Source organism: Cygnus atratus, chromosome 10 (assembly GCF_013377495.2).
Source record: "Cygnus atratus isolate AKBS03 ecotype Queensland, Australia chromosome 10, CAtr_DNAZoo_HiC_assembly, whole genome shotgun sequence".
Lineage (NCBI taxonomy): Eukaryota > Metazoa > Chordata > Aves > Anseriformes > Anatidae > Cygnus > Cygnus atratus.
In genome coordinates this window covers 18,233,707-18,255,935 of record NC_066371.1, presented here as the reverse complement: position 1 = coordinate 18,255,935, position 22,229 = coordinate 18,233,707, and the positions used below count along the sequence as shown (strand labels likewise).

At 36.4% G+C, this 22,229-nt stretch overlaps 1 protein-coding gene across 8 annotated transcripts in view; it reads left to right on the top strand.

Moving 5' to 3' along the window:
- RAF1 (Raf-1 proto-oncogene, serine/threonine kinase) overlaps nucleotides 1–22,229 on the top strand; it is a 78,379-nt gene that overhangs the window by 53,763 nt on the left and 2,387 nt on the right. For 7 of the 8 annotated variants that reach the window (XM_035558302.2, XM_050712770.1, XM_050712769.1 and 4 more), the window contains 11 exons: nucleotides 422–579; nucleotides 1,516–1,614; nucleotides 3,061–3,214; nucleotides 6,644–6,671; nucleotides 6,762–6,889; nucleotides 7,440–7,557; nucleotides 12,950–13,034; nucleotides 14,065–14,241; nucleotides 15,910–15,956; nucleotides 17,393–17,511; nucleotides 20,604–20,735. In XM_035558302.2, coding sequence (XP_035414195.1) covers nucleotides 422–579; nucleotides 1,516–1,614; nucleotides 3,061–3,214; nucleotides 6,644–6,671; nucleotides 6,762–6,889; nucleotides 7,440–7,557; nucleotides 12,950–13,034; nucleotides 14,065–14,241; nucleotides 15,910–15,956; nucleotides 17,393–17,511; nucleotides 20,604–20,735 — 1,245 coding nt within the window. The remainder of the gene's footprint in view (nucleotides 1–421; nucleotides 580–1,515; nucleotides 1,615–3,060; nucleotides 3,215–6,643; nucleotides 6,672–6,761; nucleotides 6,890–7,439; nucleotides 7,558–12,949; nucleotides 13,035–14,064; nucleotides 14,242–15,909; nucleotides 15,957–17,392; nucleotides 17,512–20,603; nucleotides 20,736–22,229) is intronic. The other variant, XM_035558306.2, reaches the window with a different exon arrangement.

The following is a 22,229-nucleotide window of genomic DNA, read 5'->3' as shown; positions in this document are numbered from 1 at the left end:
TAAGATTTGTTCAATATAGAGCGAATGAATAGAGCTAATAAATGATCTGATCCTCTTTCAGGTTTGATGATACTTTGTAGACAAAACAACAAAAACAACAACAAAAAACAATTCCCACCCCATCCAACTCTGTCACCTTACTAAATACAAAATGGTGATTTTGAATGTTTGAACACTTCATCTTTTTTTTTTTTTAATTATTGATTAAATAATGCCCTAAATGTTTGTAAGCTTTCCAGGTTTCCAACCAAACTGGAAATACATGCAAGAATGCTCAAGTGTGATTTGAAGTTCAGTAACATTTTGGGGGCACTGATAACGTTTTATCCTTGTTTTTGTTTATGTCAAGCTCGAAAGATGTTCAGCTGAGTTAATTAAGAGAAGCTAGTATCTTGCATTAATCGTTCATTGTGTTTTCTAGGCTCGGAAGACATTTCTAAAGCTTGCTTTCTGTGACATCTGCCAGAAGTTCCTCCTAAATGGGTTTCGGTGTCAGACATGTGGTTATAAATTCCATGAGCACTGCAGCACTAAAGTTCCAACCATGTGTGTCGACTGGAGCAATATCAGGCAACTCTTGTAAGGACTGTTCCTTTTTAACAGCAACAGTAACTCTCTGTGACAGACAAGCACTTTTTTTTTTTAAATCTTTTATTATAGAGATGAATTCGGATCTTTGGGAAGTGTAATCACTTTCATCGAGTTCCAGACCGTGTGTATTGATTTCATAAAACAGCCAGCAATGACTGTCTGTTCCCAGGTGAAGAAGGCCGTTTATATGCATTTTGTTAGTGCTGTAAATTTAGATATTCTGGGACAAGCAAACAAAGTTCCTGAATGAACAGGCAGGTACTATAATGCCCTTTTGATTCAGCATGGGAAGGCATCCTAATTCCTCTTGCATAATACTTGTGTTGGAAGAAAAGAAATCGTGATTCAGTTGGTTTTTAGCTGTTGGAAACGTGAGTGTTTCAGGACAGCCAGTGCCTTTCACACCCTATTGAAAATGAATGGAACAGTAAGAAAAGTGATGAAGGATAATACTTCCGTAATACCAGTTAGAAAAAATTGAAGATCATTATGTTAGAAGTTCTTTTATCCAAAAGTGTTAAAATCTATAAATGGCTTTGTGTCTTGATTAGTGATTGCATTTTTTAAAACAACTGGTCAAACAGGTATGCATTTTCTTATACTGATTAGTAATCGGAATTTAGGATGATTGTGAGTGCCTGGGTTTAATAAAAAATTTGGCTTCAAATACCCTGTCAGGAAAGTCTGAAGTCTTGCAGATTTGTATCTGAAGTTTAGTAAGAACACATGAAAGTCTGATGGGAGTCTGATGACATAGTTTTTAGTCATATCATACAGAAGGAAAACTTGATGTAAAGACAGGGACATGTTCATGAAGTTAATTATGCTGAAAAGAAACAGCCCTTTAAATTCTCAGTTTTAAAGAGCATTGTACAGGAGGTAGTGTAGCAGTTGAATTTGTAATTGTTTTTGTTGATATTTCAGATTGTTCCCAAATTCAAATATCAGTGACAGTGGTGTCCCTGCACTACCTCCCTTGACAATGAGACGGATGCGGGAGTCTGTCTCCCGGATACCTGTTAGGTAAGCTGGTATTTCCTATCATTTCTGTTTTGGGAAATACAGTTGTTTAAAAACAAAATAAAACAACAACAAAAAAGAAACACCCCCAACTACTTGAAAATAGAACACTCACATAGAAGGTTGGGATAAATGTGCAAGGCAACACCACTTTGTCATAGATGATACATAATGTCCTTCCTTGTTCTTAGATTCAAGCAAAGCATTGATTGGGAATCTGTATTTTTAATTTTTAGTCCTAAGATTTTAAGTGAGGATATTAAAAGCTTATGGAGACGTTTGTTTTCCTGCCTAAGAAAATTTGAGAATCCCTTTGGTTTTGTGTGAATTAAATCTATTTCATCTAATCAGGTAGTATACACGTAAGGGTTAACTCACTTACTATACGTGACTCAAATGTGTAAAATAAAATAAAGTCCTGACGTTATGACCATTAATAAGGGATTAAAGAGAGAACAGTGGAAGCAGAAAATACTGTTCTTTTAAAGAAAGTTCTGAGACCTAGCAAGAATGTTCCTGTAGTTCTAAATGCTGGAATAAAATTTGTTTTCTTCCAAAGGGGCCTGTCTTCTGATCCTAATTTGTGCCTGTATTCTTTTCCTCTAAATTCTAGAGCCTGAAGAGGGCAGGCCATCTTTTGTTTTTTCTACATCCCTTTGAAAAAATCTTGACCTATTCAGGAATGAGACACAGAGCACGTAGCTGACTTGCAAATGGTTCTGTTTGTTTATTTATTTATTTTAGCTGGAACTACATCAGTAATTGATTTTATGTTCTCTTTGCTGTCTTACTCTATTTCCAGTGTTACTGAACAATGACTTATTAACTATATTTTTTTTTTGTGAAGGTTGGTTTTGGTTAAGCTACCTGTGTGATTTGTAATAAATAGGGTTTGATTGACATTAGCTGTGATTTATAACTCTTTGTTGAACTGGATTTTACTGTTGGCCTCTTTTTAACTGGTATTGGGTTTCATGACTTCCTTGCTGGCTGTTCTGTGTGAACAGTTGAACAGTCTTGCAAACTTAAAAACATAGGGCTTAGCAGTAAAAAGTACCTTTTAAGCTGTTCATTTAATAAGCTTGAAATGAGTGGTTTGTTTAAATTTAACAGGTCTGAATTAATCCAACAGAGTCAGTAATTTATCAGTATTTTAAATGTGAGTTGATGGGGATTGAGATGAACCGTGGCAAATTTTATAATGGCAGAAGTACACTTCGAGGTACACACCAGATCAGTGTGGCAAGTTTTTTAAGTGTATTTGCTCAGCTGAAGTGAAAATAATTCAGCTGAGCAAATACTTTAGTTAGCACATTAGTCCCAACTTTTCCTGTGTTTGAAATCCTGTGTATGTTGTTGCTTTTGGACAGGCTACACTGAATAGTATTTTTCAATTGCTAGACGGGGCGAAAAATAACCATAACCACTTTCTCTCTCTTTTCTTCCCAGTTCCCAGCACAGGTATTCTACACCTCATGCCTTTACATTCAACCCATCAAATCCTTCCAACGAGGGCTCCCTCTCCCAAAGACAGCGATCTACATCCACCCCAAATGTCCATATGGTTAGCACTACAATGCCTGTAGACAGCCGGATAATTGAGGTAATATTGAGAGGGATGGAATATCACACAGTTAAACTACAGCTGTAAATTGTGACTGACTATCTAATAGTCCAGGTTGTCCTGTCCAGTCCAAAAACACTTTTTTCTTTGCTTCTGTCATTTGTGTACAGTTTCCCTTGTAGGCTGTGATGAAGGACATAGGTGATAATTGCCTAGAAAGTTGACAGCTTATTCTTGCAGTCTTTACTAAAATTCTAGGTAGATTTTGGCTTCTGTAAAGACATGGGGGAGCTTAACAATCAAGTTTCACAGATCTGAAAAGAAAACAAGCTCTGTTTTTCTGAAGAAGTATGCATTAATGGGCATATTTTAAAATGTTCTTAGAGACTTATAAATCTGGATTTTTTGGGGGGCTAATGTTTGTTTTAAGTCAGTCTGGAGGTGTAAGTCTAGATATTATAGTTCTCAGAGGTTTAATCCTCTAGTCAAAGCTTACTGACAGTATGTTGTGTGTTACACCCATGTGTAACTGATGGGGATTCCGGGCTCATGTGTTAAAACCACCTGTATCTTGAGAATACTTCTGCTGTTACTTCATTACAAGAATCCTTTTTTTTTCCTTCTCCTACCTTAGAGCCTTAGACTGGCAGCATTGAGAGAGAATTCTTTGAAGTGAGGCCTAAAGAGTTCTTTTTTTTTAATTATTATTATTTTTAATTATTATTTGTTTGTATAAGGGAGTGGTTTGCAGGAAAGGCTTGCAGAAAGAAAGTGATGAACTGCAGAACTTCAGAAAACACGCTGTATTTTTTTTTCCCCTCTGGAGTAGTTTAAAAACTCGTTAGGCCAAACCAAATCCTTTGACTGCTGAGTTTACTTGCATATTTCTTCAGCTGGTAGCTTGCAGGCTTCTTTGAAATATGAAGGCTTTCTTCAATGTGCCAGAGAAGTCCTCTGGATCTTTGGTGGAAGTGAAGCAAAGTGCACTGCAGCCACATGAAGATTTTCTGGTTAGAAGCTTTGTGCCAGCTGGGTTTCATGGGGCAGATAGCATTTCCTACAGGCTTGCAGCTTGCTCAATTTTTACTTTTTTTTTTTTTTTTTAACTGCTTTATAAGCCTGACCTACTGTCTTTTATGGCACACACAAAAAAAATGAAGCAGTCCAGAAAGAGAATATAAATTATTAAACATGGTAGTGCAATGAGCCTTTGAGGAGACATTGCTTTTTTTGTCCTTTATGCATAGCAGTAAAGAAGGAAATGATTTCTATTCTGCCTCTTCTAAATAGAGTAGAGGACTGAATAAAAAAAAGAAAGAAAGAAAAAAAAAAAGATAGCAAATACCTTTAGGTATGCTATAGGAAAGGCCACCCTAATGAAGGATTTTACCAGAGGTTGAATAATATGATATTTTTTTGGCTTGAAGAGGAATAATTACTTAAAAGTTTCATTGCACTTAATTATCATATACCAAACAACTTAGGTTACATTTTCTTTCATTTATCCTAACATTTCATTAATTATTTTTTTTATACTTCCTCTGTTCTGTTCTTTTATCTCTTACTGTGTTGGCCTAGAATAACAGCCTGAATGCTTCTCCCAGTTCCTGGTGCAGACGATTTTGTTTGAGGGGAAGAGTAGGTATTTTCTTGGTGCCTTTTGTTTTCTTGTGATTAACAGGATTGCTATAACTTGTAAGCCATGGCAGTGTCCACATGAAGTGTTTAATCTGGAGTTGATTTAATGAAAGTCTTTGTAGCGTGTTCATACTTAAATACAGAGGACAACAATTGAAAAAGGCAAATTGATAGAAGAGCTTCATTTTTAGTTAGATGGATGAAGCCATGCTACTGTGATACTTATTATAAACTTGAATAGGCTTGGATTAGAGACATATTTGGTCACGCAGATTTTTAAGTCTAAAACCTTCTCAAACACATCTGTTGTGTGGCTGTTTTTCTCTGGAAACTATTTTGTTGAACTTAGCTGTACAAAAGCCTAGATTAGGAACATGATGTACTTCACATCAAAGCAAAGGTGACAGGCTACAGCACTGGTGCATGGTGTTTTTTGTGCTGTAAGAAAAACTCTGGAGAACACTTTTGGTTCGTTTGCTGTAGAATTCATAAACAAAAAATATATTATTCAAATCAGGACTGAAGTTCAACAAAAATACTTTTCTTCTCGGATAAGAACTACTTATACGTGACTACAAGAGCAATTGAAAATTATTTAGTGATTCTTTGCCAGCTTGAAAGAAGTTATGTTCTCAGGCTGATGTAGAAAAACACCCCTTGTAATTAATGCAGGTTCCTGAAAATAACTTTATGGTCCTCAAAATGGACAAAGGTAATAATTTGCAAAAATTCTTCTCTGGTAGTTTATATAGATTTTAATTCACTCAGGCATGGAGTAGAGGAGTTCTGCAAGAATACACTGTTCAGAATTCAAGCCTGGGAGAATACAGCTAACTAGCTAGAATAATGCATTTCATGAATGAATCTTTACTAAGGATAATTTGGGCTAATTTGAAAACTCTGTGGTGGAATATCAGCTTGTTCTGTCCTCCTGTGAAGTCTTACATTTGTTATTCTACTAATTAGTCAGAAAGTTTGAATTGACTTCTATTAACTTTTTCAGTGTTTAACATTTCTGTAGTGCATGTTCTTGCTTTGTACTTATACAGTACCTGGATATTTTACCTTTCCTGTATGTTCTTTGGGATAATACATAGCAGGTGAGAAAAGTTGTGAAGTCATGTTTGTCAGAGCTTAGTTTATCTTGTGCATGGCTGTAGAGTTGTGTTGTAAAGTGCCTGTGGCATGAGGTGAGAGTTGTCATACTGTACCAACTAGTGAACTGTGTAAGAACATGCTTTTCAAATATCATCAAACTTTAATCTGTGAAAAAATGTTTTGAAAATGAGCTGTTTTTGTATTAGAGCACAAGATGTAGCTTATTATGTGTTGAAATATCTCTACCATACTATTTCAAAATGTATATTCACCTGGAATGGTTTAGAGGCTTTTTGAAGTTTCCTACTTGTAATCCAAAACCTTTTTGAAAAATTGTGCCCTGGAGATACAGGACCATGACAGGAGCTATGTTCAGATCTGAAATGCAAGCATGTACAGCAACAGAGTGGTGGGAATGCAGAAAGTATTTCTGGTGTTTATTCTTGTTCAATGTCTTCCCCCCCCCCCCCCCTTTTTTTTTGTAGTAATACCTTTTAATATGCTGTGAATATTTTTAATGTGTTGTAAAAATTGACAAAGTGCATGTTTCATAGCAAATAGGGTTCTTATAACTAGAAAATAACTAAGCTGTCATCTTCTAAAGGGTCTTGGTTAATGTTGTATAATACTTGATCAAAACTATTAAGAAGTATTTCAACACAACTACTCATGCTTGTTTCTTTTTATGCTATTGTGTACTTCCTAACTTTTGATCTATCTTCTCTGTTTTAGGATGCAATTCGAAGCCATAGTGAATCAGGTATGGTTTCAATAATAATAATAAAAGTGTAGGATTATTTTGTGTTTATTTTATGGTTCATAACTATTTTATTCTGTTTTTATATTTAAGCTTCACCCTCTGCTCTGTCTGGAAGTCCTAACAATATGAGCCCAACTGGCTGGTCTCAGCCCAAAACCCCAGTCCCAGCCCAAAGAGAGAGAGCCCCTGGATCTAATACACAAGAAAAAAACAAAATTGTAAGTAATTTTTACCATTTTTAACATTTTAAATATGTAAAAGAGTTCTTCAATTTGAGTGTTGTGATTTTTTTTAAGTAAGTTTCTTAAATATTTCAGATGTCTTCAAATACTTGATTATTTAAACCCACAATTATTTGTTCCTCTTGAGGTCTCAGATCAGGGTTTAAGTTTTTAGTGCAGAAATTAAAGATAGTTTCGTAAGCAGTTAAAGCCTTCCAAGAATAATACATTTTGTATTTCTTCTATGAAAAAAAAAATAGTTTGGGAAATAATTAAATGGTATTCTGGAAAATAATTAAATGAATAAATAAAGAACGTGTACTTAATATTTTCTTTTGTTATCTATTTAAATTTTTATTTCATTTAGTGTTGTTAGGTACCCCCTCTGCCTATCAAAACTGAGAAAAACAAAAGTGCAAACTACAGAAACAAAATCCTCAAGGCTTTAGTGCATCCTAATTTTATGTGAATGAAATTATTTAATTCTTGGTGCATATAATCTACTTGATTAAATAATTAACTAAAGCTATGCCTATTTTTGTTCCAGAGGCCTCGTGGACAAAGAGATTCCAGTTATTACTGGGAAATAGAAGCAAGTGAAGTCATGCTTTCTACAAGAATAGGGTCAGGTTCTTTTGGAACTGTTTACAAAGGCAAATGGCATGGTAAGTTCTTGTCTTCTCAAAATGTTGATACTGTAGAAGGACAGTAATCCAGAAAACAGTGAAACTGTTTTAGTGGTGCTATGTGCATATCTACCACCAAAGGTCCTATGTGAGAAATACTAATTTCCTAATTTTTAACACTGGAAAAACTAAGACACAGATCAGACATCAAAATCTGAATCTAACAACTGATATTTCCATGTCTGTTATATTGGATCCAACATCATTTTCTTTAATACCATGTTCTGAAATTTCACAGCAGGATGTTGAATTACATTTACCTTTTTTCATTTGAATACCTCTGTAGTTTAATTTGCATAATTATATTCAAGGTGGCAGGGGAAGGAAATAACTATAAATTGCTTTCATTGTGGATTATTTCTAAGGAAAAAGATGGTTAATGTGAGAGTTCATAATAAAAGGTTGCTGGAATACTTCAAAAAGAAGCACGCTGTAGAACTACGGAACTAGGTTCCAAATTCAGGGCATCTGATATAAAAAGAAACACAACACAAAGCCCTTGAAACACAGAAATCAGGAGGGGGAAAAAAATTAAGTAAGATGTCACTAAACAAGGTTATAAATGTGAATTTCTTGTGAATATTTTTTTTTACCGAAACATTTGCAACTATCCTTCGTGTATCAAGAACTTCATGTGTTAAACAGGAGCTGCGTGGAGCTACAATTTACAAATGACCTTCAGTTGTGTGCACAAAATGGCTTTATAACTATCACCTAATTCAGTATAAGTAAGATTGGGTATCTTGTTTGAGGTAACTGTATATAGTTGTCCTGTTTTCTGGGGAAAGACGATGTTAAATTACCAAAAAATAACAGTCTGATTTTATGAATTAATGTCAGCAAGGCAAAGTAACTGAAACCATTCTTTCCTGTTTTTTTTTTTTTAATGTTGCTGACTTTCTGTTAAAGTGAAATTCTAGGACAGCATTTTTTTCCTTTTTTGTTTTTGTTTGTTGTTTTTGTAACCATCAGTTGCAGTGTGGTCTTGAAAGATTTAAAAGTGTATTTCTTGCAAGTCTTTTTCATTTAGAATTGTAGAAATGGGGAGTTCACAATGCACAATTTAATGAAGTGCAGATTTTTTTTTAGTAACCTATTCTAATAGTACAAATGCAGCAATAAAACTGTCTTGGTGAAGCTAAAGGAAATTAAGTGTTGCAGATTGCTGCAAACTTAAATAGAAATTCTGGGTTAAGGTAGAGGTGTCAGCTTTCCTAACATGCTCAACCACGAAGGTCTGTTTGCACTGTATGTTTGGAGAGCACCTAAGGGCAGTTAAGAGGATGTGTACAACTGTGTGTAAACTGTATTAGGTTTCCACTAAGATTCCCTGACTTAGTCTTCCAAAATAATAATTAAATTTATCAGTTTCATTGATATGATAGTGTCAAGGACAGTCTTGCTATGAGGAGTGCATCTCTTGTTGAACAGGTATCTTGCACTTCCATATTTTTCCAGATTGTTCTGATGGTTAAGTACTAATTTTAATATTTGCACCACTTCTGTTACAGACCTCATTTGGATCCTGTAGTGTCCTGTAGCATGCTTCTAAATTTAAAAGGAGGAAAGAGAACCAAGGCAGTTTAAATGGGTTGGAAGACTACCTATCATAAACACTCATTTCCCCTTTGACCCTGGTAATCAGTTCTAGGTTTTTGGTGGTTGGGGGGTGGTGGAAGCTAATTGTCTTCAGATTGCTGCTAAACAAACAAGTGCTATTGTGTATTTTTTTCTGTAGAGGAAACTGCTTGGGGAATACCATGCAGCCTAAAAAAGTGTGGCACCTGATTCAATAAAAAACAGTGTGAAACTAAAAACATCACTTAATTAGTGGAGCAAGGATCATAATGGAGGATATGCTGAAAAATAATATGAAAATACCTGGTTTATAATCAGTGGATGCTGCATCCTTGTCTTGGCATATCCTAGCAATATACTTCAAGTATTGACAGACATCTGTTGATCTTGCATTGTATATGAACGGTAGTTGCAGTACGTACTGGGTACTTTAGGGGCTCGTTTTGGTAGTCATGTGAAATTGGTTGTGTTTCTACCAGTTATGTTTTACCGTTCTGGTGTGTAAGCAGAGATCTCTTAAATTATAGAAAAAAATTTCATACTGAAAATGTGAGATAGTTCTCTTTAGGAAGGTGCTGAAGGATGAAATATGAAGTACATTGCATTTATGGAAGTTAAGGGAAGAAGATATAAATGTACAGCAGTGTGTTCAATACTTGCACATCTTTCTGTAAATTGAAATTATACAGTAACTACAGTGGAAGGTAGTGCAGTTTCCATCAGGGTACTTTCTCTGAAACTTTCAAGTACCAGTCTGCATATGCTTTTCATAATTTGCAACAATTTTTTTTTAATTGAGCTGTTAGTATTCCTAATGTCTTCAGCTGATCATTATGTTCTAGAGAATATAAAATTCTCTAAAATATTCTGTGTTTCATGTATATCTTGGAAGAGAGACTGTATTAAGAAAAGAATGAGTTGATTGTGGTAGCAGAGAAATCTGTCATTCTAGGGATTTTTTTTGTAGTGTAGGTGATGGTGCTGGAATGCGAAGTGGCAGCAGCCCCCAAACGGTGGGATAAGCCTATTTGAGAAGAGAGCTGCTCTCAAATTTCTCTTTGCATTTATGTGGACTAAGAATAAGTTTCAGTTTTCCTAAGCCCCTTTTACCTTCTTGTGACGGTGGCAAGGCAAGTTTATCCCCCTCCTGAATTATAAAATGTTCTGTCCATCCGTAGTTAATACGATTTTGGTGCTTACGTATTTCACTGAGGAATCGGTGGGTCTTGCTGTTAGTGGCTTTACTTTTGTTAGAACGGTCAGCTTCATTCTACTATTGTACCTTTTTTGATCAGTTCAGTTCTACTGTTTTCTAGATGTACACTGTAAAGCTTTTTACAACTTTATTCTGTGGCAATAGACCTTAAACAGATAGGACTGAGTCATTATGTATTCATTCCTTTCTGGATTACCCTTCAACAGACACTGAAATTTAAACCAACCATGTACACTGACATCAATTCAAATGAATCTTTTAGGAAAAAAATATAGTATATCAGCTTAAAGAACAGTAAGATATTTCACTTAGTCCCCAAATTGTTACTGAAATCTTAAAATCAGTTATATTGTTCATAATTTTTCTGCTATTCCTGAACAGAACATTTATTCCTCCCATTCCTGAACCTTAGCAACGTTTCAGTCTGGGAAATTTATGTACAAATCATAGAACGGTTTGGGTTGGAAGGGACCTTTCAAAGCCATCTAGTCCAGTGCTACTGCCCTGGGCAGGGACACCTGTCACTAGATCAGGTTGCTGAAAGCCTTGTCCAGCCGGACTCGGAGTGCTCCCAGTGGTGGGGCAACCACAAGAAATCTGGGCAACCTGTTCCAGTGTCTCAGCACCTTCAACGTAATATCGGAAGATTTTTTTTTCATTGTAAATGAACCTTCTTGCAGTTTAAAACTGCCACCCCTTCTCCTGTTACTACAGGATGTGGTAAAAAAAAAAAAAAAAAAAAAAAAAAGTCTTCCTCCATCTTCCTGTTGAAAGGCTGCAATAAGGTCTCCCTAGAGCCTTTCCTAAGCTAAACACCCCCAACTCTTTCAGCTTTTCTTCACAGGGAGGTGTTCCAACCCTCTGATCATTTTTATGCCCCTCCTCTGGATGTGCTCTCACAGGTTCACGTCTGTCTTGTACTGGGGAGCCCAGAGCTGGATGCAGTGCTCCAGGTGGGGCCTTAGGAGAGCAGAGTAGAGGGGCAGGGTCACCTCCCGTGACCTGTTGGCCACGATTCTTTTGATGCGGCCCAGAATATGGTTGGCTTTCTGGGCTACAAACACTGCCAGCTCATATGTGATGTTTGATCCACCAGTACCCCCAAGGCTTTCTCTACAGGGCTACTCTCAATCAGTTCGTCCCCCAGCCTGTACTGGTACTGGGGATTGCCCCAGCCCAGGTGCAGCACCTTATTGGAGTTTGAGGTTCACTTGGACCTACTTCTCAAGCCTGTCAGTGTCCCTCTGGAGGACATCTCTTCCCACTAACACGCACGTCAACTGTACCACTGCACTCGGGTGTCATCCACAAACCTGTTGAGGGTGCATTCAATCCTACTGCCTATGTCATTAATGAAGATGTTAAATAGTGTTGGTCTCAATATGGACCTTCGAGGGACACCACTTGTTACAGGTTTCTATTTGGCCATGGAAAGCCAATTAAGCCAATTCCTTGTCCATCAAATAGTCTAGCCATCAAATCCATATTTCTCCAGTTTAGAGGCAAGAATGTTGTGGGGAACCATATCAAAGGCGCTACAGAAGTCCAGATAGATGAGACCAGTTGCTCTTCCCTTGTACGCTGATGCAGTCACCTCATCATAGAAGGCCGTTGAGTGAGGCATGATTTATCTTGGCTGAAGCCATGTTGGCTGTCACTAATCACCTCCCTGTCTTCCATATGGTAACTTCCAGGAGGATTGGTTCCATGATCATACCAGGCACTGAGGTGAGGCTGACTGGTTGGTAGTTTCTAGGGTCCTACTTACTGCCCTTTAAAAATGGGCGTGATTCTCTTTTTTCTGTAGCTGCTGGGGACTTTGCCTGACTGCCATGACTTCTCAAATACGATGAAGGGTGGCTTAGCAACTACATCAGCCAATTCCCGAAGGACCCTGGGATGCATCTTGTCAGGTCCCATGGACACGTGTGTTCAGGTGTCTCAGGTGGCCCTGAACCTGACCTTTTTTTTATGATGGGAGTGACTTTTTTCCCCCAGACCCTACCCTGAGATTCAGGGACTTGAGATGTTTATAAGTAAAAATAAATATGCAGCTTTAGAATAAACAGAGTTTGTATATATTTAAAAAAATATAAGTTTATACACACACACACACGTATATGGTAAAGCTGGATATAAAAAGGATAGTGATGAGACTTTGCATACTGTTTGGAAGCCAAGAAACTCTGATGTGACTGTGCTTGAACTAATGTGCTGAGAATGCAGCTACACTAAAATACTGCCCTGTGAAACATCTGTGACTGCACCCCTTTGAGATTTTAATAGCTTCAAATCCTGCGAAAAAGCATACATATAGTCCTAGCCAACTATAGCTGTTAAAAAATAGAAGGGAAGCATGTTGAACAATTAATGACTTTCATTGTTCTCAAATTCAGGTAAATGAATTGTGCGGTACTACAGAAGTTCAAGTGTCTGCAAGAAAATCCTGACCTATTTACAGATTACTAGAGGTGTGCTGTGCACAACCTAGGGATTTTATGTATACCATAAAGTACCATTATTTATTATTTTTGAAAAAAACACTTTTAGTAATTTTTACTGTAAATGTATTTTCAGGGGATGTAGCCGTGAAGATACTAAAGGTTGTAGATCCAACCCCAGAACAGTTCCAGGCTTTCAGAAACGAAGTGGCCGTATTAAGGTGAGTTCACAGTTTCTTTGCTACATTTTATTTGATGGCACTATATTTACCTACTACCCCTCCTTTAAGCCATCTTACTCAGTATTCTATGTTTGATATGCAAAAAAAAGCAGATCTCCAGAGAAAAACAACAGAAAAGAGAGCATATGGTGATACCTCTGAATACTATTGTACAGCTGTGAGACACCAGTAGTAACTCAGTGGTTCTTCACTACTTCTGAAATTTGTTTTTTTCAGATAACTAATACTAACATCCGTAGTCCTTCAGGTCACATTTGGCATGTAATAGCAGGTGAAGATTAACAAATTCTGCCATAACGCTCATCACCAGACAGAATATTCAATCTGTACCTTTTTTAAATTGCAGCATAATTCCCTGTTTATAGTTCTCTGATCCATGTAACTTTCCATGTATTCTGCTTTCAAAAACTGGTATTGTAATGTCTAATTGAAATTAAAGTAACTAATTTTAATACTGAAATTAAGTAACTAATTTTAAAACTGAATCCTGTGACTGAACCTGTTAGAATATACAGGAACTATATTTTTCATTTGTTAACTCCTTTACAGGTTATAATAACCCTTTAGTTTCCTATTGGGATTCAGTCTTCTATTTTAAGTTGTCACTTTTTCATAGCTTTCAGGGAGATTTTTATTATTCCAGTCACTTATTCTAATAGCACTTGCAAGTGTGACTGTTGGTTACTAACTTCAAAAACCCTGAGTTTTCTTGACACCTTTCTCTTAAACGTTGTTCTTAAATAACTTCTGTGGAATTAAAGGGAAGTATTTTATCTAAAAAGAAAATCAGCTAATTTTATTTAAAAAAAAAAAAAGGCAAACAGAAATTAGTGACTGTGGCATATTTTTATTATTTTTAAAAACAAACTTTACACATGCATCTACTTAAACTGTTTTTGGACTTGAAAGCTGAAATATATGTTCCTTCAGATGGGAATGCATTTTCAAAAGAACTTGAAAACGCTTTTTGTAAAGATATTAATTTCTTTTTTCTGCTTCTTCCTATTAGGAAGACTCGGCATGTTAACATTTTGCTCTTTATGGGCTACATGACTAAAGACAACCTGGCCATTGTTACACAGTGGTGTGAAGGAAGCAGTCTGTATAAACACCTGCATGTTCAAGAGACCAAGTTCCAAATGTTCCAGCTCATTGATATTGCTCGGCAGACAGCACAGGGAATGGAGTGAGTAGGATCAATAATGGTGTCTGTTCTCATCTCTTGGAATTGTTTCCTTTTCCTTCCCCGAACCTTAATATGTAACCTTAAAGCTATTGCTCCAAGATTTTAATATGTCAAGCTGGTGTGCTGAGTCAGGAGTTAGTGTCTGTGTACATATGGTGTGAATGAAGATTTGTTATGAATCTACATAATATTTCAGAACTTCTTAAACACTATTTAAATCTTTGCCACATAGTTCTAAAAGATTACACTCTGATCCATATCAAAGGACTGTTAAGACTGCAAAGTTAAGTCAAATGAAAAAGGTTTTGTGCAGCCTTAATCCAGCACTGTTGTATGCATTGTCACTTTCTTTCATCTAGGATTTTTCTGATAGAATCTTGTCTTAATTCATGTTAGACCACTAGCCACTAAGAGTCAATGTTTCTGTATTTTATCTACATTGTACCTTAAGGTCTTACTGAAAAGCAATAGATGAGATCATATTCTAAACTTAGAATTAGTAAGTTCCTTCTTTTTTTCCCTGTTGTTGGAGAATATAGGGACTCTGAGTGTATAATAATGCAAGTACAATTTAAGACAGGTCAGACAGAAGCTTTATCAACTATGATCTTAGTGAAAGAACATTTGGACAGCATCTTTCCCTCTGCTCCCCTGTTCCTTGCCAAGTGATTGCAAAGATCCGATCAATATACTGTTAGAGGGAAAAAAGGCAATAAGGAAAAACAATCATGCTGTTAACAAGGCCAACTACTTGGTAGGGTTGGCCACCTTAAGTAGCTTGTTAACTGCCACGGTTCTAGCAAGGAGTCAAACAGTGCGACAATATGGAGAGATGGCTCTTGGTGGAGCCTGTAGGAATGGCAACCTCAGTATTATCTTACCTCAGAAGCAAGAGGCTGGAAATAATCACACTGATAGCTTTTAGTTGAAAGGAATGTTCTTTTAGGTAAAATAAACTTCTTAGACCTCTCAAATCTTAAATAATAATTCTACCACCACACAGTGTTACCATAACATTGCAGTGCTTTGGTAAGCACTAATTAATATTGACAGTACTTATGTGAGATGAAGGGATGGCTCTTTTCATTCTACAGTGGCAGATCTCACACACAGATAAATCTTGGAAAAGTTCTCTAGAAGTCTGAGTAGAAACAGTAACCACCTCAGTTCTATTTCAGACCAATTAATATTAGTGTTCATAGCATAGAAGATGCTGACATTTGCTGAAGCTGTCAGTGCTCATCTGTTTTGTAAGTCAGGACCCAGGTTTCCAGTCTGACACCCAGCAAACCAGGAACATATATTGTGACTGCAGATTAAAACAGTTTGTGAAAAGTGAGCGTTAGCATAGCATGCAAATTTCACGAATAAGAGGATGGCATCAGGTTCTCTAGGGCATTATTACGTTACATGACAACGATGCTACTATTTCTCTTCTTGAGATTTATGTTGCTTTCACTTTCTGTAATGCTGTAGCTTTGTAGTTGACTAGCACTTGCTACATTTCTCTTTCCTGTAAATTTCTCTGTATCCTGTAAATTCACTAAAGCAAGAGATTATGAGCGTAGTTGAGTATGTAGTAAACTGACACTGTCTTTCAGTAAATGAAAAGGCCCAGTTTATACAAACAGCCTCCGTTATGTCACTTTTCTGTTTTTTCTTTCGTAGCTACTTACATGCGAAGAATATCATCCACAGAGACATGAAGTCCAATAGTATCCTTTCCTAACTTAATCTCACTTTAACGTGAGAGTGATTTGTTGTTAACATGGATCTTCTGGGGGTTTAAAATAGCTGTTTCAAATGTATATAACTAAAAATGAATAATTCCTCTGGATGAGTGAGAAGATAAGTTTAGCAAGGACTTGCATAGAAGGTATGTGCATGCTTACTGAACTGTTGTTATAAAGATGAAAAAAGAGGTGCAGCAGTCATGGTCCAGACGTGTCTTATTTTAATTAAATGGTGTTTATGCAATATATCTCTATTAGCTGGAGGTTACTGTAGAGAAGTGCTACTTGATGGGGGGATGCGTGTGCATACCAATGCATATGTACACACGTTGGCCCCATGCTGTATCCTCTGTATCTTTAGTAAATTTTAAACATCTTCAGATGACTGGCAGAAATGAAGCCAAAAATCTTAATTTAAACTCAAGAAAAGGGGACCTTTTACCAATATATTTCTTTCAAAAATGTAAATTTAGTAATGCATGCAGAGTACATACGTTGTGAAATGATGTCTTTCACCTTTGAAAATGTCTGCTTTTAAAATTGCTGAGAAGAGAACTTACTGAGTTAGCACATGGGTGGTAACTTCCTTTCCTAACATGTGAACAGAATGTTTTGCAAAGGTAATTATTAAAAGATAGGTCAAATCTAGTAGTTCCATAGTTTAAGGAATTTTCCTTTTCAGTTAGGCTAGAAAAATAATCACTTCAGTATATAGAAATTTAGTGTATAGGTTAGGACTTTGTGATTCCTCGTGATGGTAACCTTGAACTATGAGTCTGTTGTCTGTCATGATATTTCTGAATCATCTTTTCAAATTTAAGACATTCTTAAATGAAATTATAAAATTATTTCTTCTTAAAATAATCCAAACAAAGTTCTAGCCTCTCAATCTTTACAGACAAACCTATTAAGCAGATAGATTACAACTAGTGCAGACCTGCATTTTTCCAGTTGAAGTAGTTAGGTCATGGTTAAATTTCAGGAGATCTACCAGAGGGCTTTATGTAAATAAGTTTATTTTGATATTTGTTTTGCAATAGTTTTTTCTTAGTTTTCTTTTTTTAGTTGTGATGACTTCTGTGGTGTTTCTCTGTGTCTCTTGACAGCATTTACTTAAGTACCTGTATTTGATGTCAACAGTTAATTTCTATAGTACCTTGTAAAGAAGATAAATATACAAATAACACTAAAACATATAGTCTTGTCTGGTCCTAAGTGTTAATTCTGTAAATACAGATGCCATGAAATTACTTTTTCTCTAAGATACAATGCATAGTAGGCAAAACAAAAAACCAGCACTGTTCTTGGATATTTGACTTGTATTTGTGAGGACCCTAACCAGATGCTTTGTAATCATGATAGAAAATTCAGCATTATTTACTCAAGTTTTCTACAGAATTTCTTTAACGATTGTTCAGATATATTTCTTCATGAAGGCCTCACAGTGAAAATAGGAGACTTTGGTCTGGCAACTGTAAAGTCCAGGTGGAGTGGATCACAACAGGTGGAACAACCCACTGGTTCAATCTTGTGGATGGTGAGCAAAACACTGTGCTGCTTCTTGAATAGTTTTCTTTCATTCTGTTAAAGTATGTTTTGTCTGTTGAGCACTAGATTTTGGACAAAGCTTTAAATCTAAGTGACGATGTGTGCTGTTAGTACTGAGTAGACGTTTATTCCAGCTGTAGAACAAGTTAAAATTGAAGAACGAAGTGCTGAGGTGCTTGATTGTCCAAAGTACACACCATTCACCGTGTGAATCTAAAGGTTTTCCTCTTGAATTTTTGGAGCTCTAAACATAGAGGGTAAAGACAGAGCTGTCGGTGGAATTGCAAGGAGTTGTTCCAAGAGCAGAGGAGAGTCTTTCTCCTGCAGTCATCCTACGTTTCCCCCAAAGGGCTCTTCTCACTGGAGAACAGCAGCCTTTAATCTGCTTAATAGTGGCTTTGGGGGAGATCAGTGAGATGCTGTCTTTATCTGTGTTCTTCATCATGGTCTCTTCTTCCCCTGCGCACTGCTACGGACTCGGTGATATCCCACCTCGTGTACTTGCTGGTTACACATTCAGCAGCTTTGTCAGGTGGTTGGGCAAAGGATGGGAAGTGCTCCTTGAAGTGTGGGGAGGAGCACAAGTCACCTTAGGTGCTCGTATGATGCTTGATACATACCAAGATGGAGCTGTGAGGCCCACTGCTGGTCCTTCCCTTGCATGAGATTGCTGCAGGAAGTTTTGAGGCAGCTCAGAAGCGTTGTAGGTGAATGTGAGTGTGTATGTGGAAGTTCTCAAATTCTGCTGGAAATTTGTGGGGTTTCTTTCGAAGTGTTATTGCAAAGTCCTTGTCTGAGAGGACTTTCCCAGTGATTGCCTTCATGTTTAATTTCTGCGAGAACTTAGAAGGCAGTTCCACAATTTTCCTTAAAAAAATCATTTGGAAAAAATCAAGCAACTTTTCAGGTATATGACTTGAATAGAGTAAATGGAATAATTGAACAGTGCCAGTTACCAAGTTAAAAAGCATCATTAAAATTATACAAGGATGTCCTGTTTAGCACCAATATCCCATAAATGTGCTGTTGAAGTTTCACTTGACCCATTTTGGTTAATACTATACAATTTATTTAGATTCAGAATGTGGCTTAATTAACAGTATTTTGTAGCTCCCAGGTAGCAACACTTGTGGTATATGCTTCATAGAAGTGTTACCAATTAGAAATGACTTGCTGAGTGCTACGTATTTGTACATATTAAATCTTCAGATCCTTAATGCTGAATGACTTGCAGGTGTTACTTGAAACAGGTTTTCCTTTTTATTTTTTATTTTTTAATTCCTAGCAGCCTTCATTGTTACTTGGGTGTTTGTATTTTGAGAAAAGGCAGGAAGTGTTCATTAAGAATACCAGGATACTTGGCCAAGATTTGTTTGTGACAGAAAATGCGCAAAGAACCTAAACCAAGTTACAAAATCAATTTTTTTTTTTTTTTTTAAAAAAAGCTCCTTATAACTTCCAAAAGATACTTAAAATTAACACATAACAGTATGCCTATATACATAAAACAGCTTGGAGGGAAAAAAAAAATGCATTTTTTGCTTTTTGCACTTTTTTCATTTTAATCAGTTATAGACCATCTTGCTGACTTGTCATTACATATAAAGGAGATCAATTCTGTTTCCTTGAAAGTTGATATGATCTGAGTTTTTGTCGTACTGTGGTACTTTTATGTAGTGCTTTGCTCAGTAATTCTGAGGGACTTCTTTAGGGGAAAATATCTTAGTTAACAGGAAAGATGCTTTGATGGTTTATGCATTGTTTCACTAAATCAGTCAACATTTTTTTGTTTTTTAGCATCATAATTTTACTTTGCTTTGCAAAGATGAGAGTGCTCTTGCATTTCTTCCATGATCTTCAATATATGCTATTTTTTATTTTATGTAAATGTTTTAGTATCAATTTTTCAAGCAATTTAGTCTGTATGACAATTTTATATTTAGGCCTCTATTACTTGCCTGCTCAAGCTTTTTTAATGGATAAATAGATTGAACGTGGTTAAATGTTTAAAGTAACAAAAGAATTTGGGAGCATTTAGGTTTTGTTGGAGAAAGGATGTGAGTTCTGTTAACAGAAGAATAAAACTGCATGTCCATTTGAAATGCCTACTGGTATCACGAATGCCCTGGGAACTAGTCCTTGAAGCAGGTGGGGAAAAGGTCTCTTTTCATGCAGATGCTCTAACCACTGGTATTCTTTTTGCTTCCATATTGCCTGAATTATTTTCTTCAGAAGTACTTTCTCGTAAGTTTAGGAGAAGGAGCAGAAAAATGTTCTTGTGCCAAACTGCCTATTGCCATTGACACTTCCTGAAGTGTGAGATAGGGGCTTGAATGCTTCTGGGTGGAAGAGAGCATCGATCGGTTCGTGTAACTCGTGGCAGCGTGCCTGATGTAGAAGGCTCTCAGCACGGGAACTCCTCATCCTCCTTCCCCGCCCTGGCTGTCAGCAGAACCAGGGGGCTCTGTGCCTGTGCCTGGTTGGGTGTGGGCCGAGGGCCCTGGCTCCTCTGGAGCCGTAGGAGCAAGTCTGCTGGAAGGAACCTGAACAGTTTAGGCAGCACAGCTTTAGGCGTTTTTCTTTCTGTATTTTTTTTAAGTCCATTATTTGCACGTGTGCGGCTTGACTTGCAGGTAATATTTTGGAACTTCATACACAACAAATAGCATTCTTGTCAGGCAGGTGTCTTTCCCTTTTAACATCTATACTTGTTTTAAAACTTAAAACTGGCAGTGAGAAAATCATTTTCAGTTGTATGTAAGAGATAAAGGAAAAAAAGCCAATATATATTGCAAATATAATGGTAAAATGCTTGTTGAATTCAATTGTTTTTTTGTTTACACTCAATTGTATGTGTGTGTGTGTATATATATATATATATATTTGTAAGATGCAGAATAACACTGACTGAACTTAGGATACCTCAAGATCTCTGAGTTTTACCTTTGTTCACTATTTCTGAACTCCTCTGCTTTCCATTGTACCTTCCACTTGTCTGTTTCAAAGCTCCATTAATACTTTTAATTAATACTTTTAATACTCCATTAATGCTTTAAATTTGTTTCTTTTCTCCTTCTAAAGGCACCAGAAGTGATACGGATGCAGGACAGTAACCCGTTTAGTTTCCAGTCAGATGTCTACTCCTATGGAATAGTATTATATGAACTAATGACAGGAGAGTTGCCGTACTCCCACATAAACAACCGAGATCAGGTAAGAAGCAATCTTCAGAATACTGCACTTTATTTCTAGGCATGATTTTTGACTTTTCCTAAAGAAATGTAAGATAAGGACAAATGCAAAACACCAATTGGAATGTTGTTTACAACATAGTTTGTTTCAGCAGTAAATCTGTGTAGTTGAATATTTACTTAAATATTGATAATGACAGTTACTCCAGAAAAAAAATTGTTTATAAATATTTTAAGTGCCCTGTGATTTAGTCTTCACGAGGTTGTATTCTTACCCAGTCAGTTAACAGCTGAAGAGGCACATTAAGGATTGAAACCTCAACTGTGTTCTCTTTAGATGAATGCTTTTTTTTTTTTTTTTTTTTGCTTAGCAAGTGTAGAGTTAATTCATTATTGAAAACTTTTTTTTTTCTGAAGGGCATGAACTTAAAACTCCTAGATCTTTTTGATCACTGTTTTGCTGATCCTCAGTTTTTTTGTTGCTTTGTTTTTTGTTTGTTTGATTTGCTATGTTAAATGAAGATCTAATAGTGAGCTGGGGTGGGGGGGGACACAAACCACTGGTTTTGCCCCTATTGTGTTTATCATCTGTTCCAAGTAGAAGCCAGTTCAGTTAAAGAAGTGTGTTGTTATTTTAAAATCTGTCTACAAACTGTGATATTGGAATGTGTTTTAATTCATCATATTGAAATTCTGTGCAAGCTTTAATGATCAGTACTATCACAAAACATGTGACACTTACCGCTCAAATAAGTTTTTTTGTGAAGGATGGAATATAGCTTGGGGAATTTGACCTTATTTTAGCAACTTTATATGGACTTTTTCTGGAGCTAACTTAACTTGAAGAAGAAATAATAGCACAATTAGTCCTGCTTAAAAACAAAAGAATAACCCCCCCCTTTCCCATCACTCCCCAAAAAAAGGAAAAAAAAAAAAAGGCAACTGCGAACAAACCAACCCCCCTTTAACCAACAAAACCTACACCATTTTACTAGGTGATAGGCTTACCAGTACTTCGCAGTTAGCTATTAAGGTTACTGGAAATCGGATAGAATCTCAGCGAAGACCCACTAACTTGGACTAAAACAGAAAATGTGTTTTCCAACACTATTTCTTAGTGTTTGTTTTGAAAAAAAAACACTAAACAACCCTCTTTTCCTTTATGCTGCAATCATTATGATTAGTCATTATGAACTCTTTTCCACTTGATAGCTGTACATCGGCTTTTGCAGATATATTTTACTGAGATACATGAAAATACAGCTCTAGCGACCGATGAAGCTGTTGTGCCAAACTGTCTGCTTGTTGAGTGAGGATCATTTGGCACTTGTAGACTTCAACTCAAGGAAATTGCTGTGGCACATACTATGTCCTGTCCTGTTCTAAATGCAGAAGTGCCTTCACTTCTTGGAATATTATAAACCACAGTGTCACTCTAATTACGTCCTACACTGTACAAGAGCAAGACCATTTTTTCAGTTAACTGATTGGGACAAATCTACATGGTGTGCTTTTT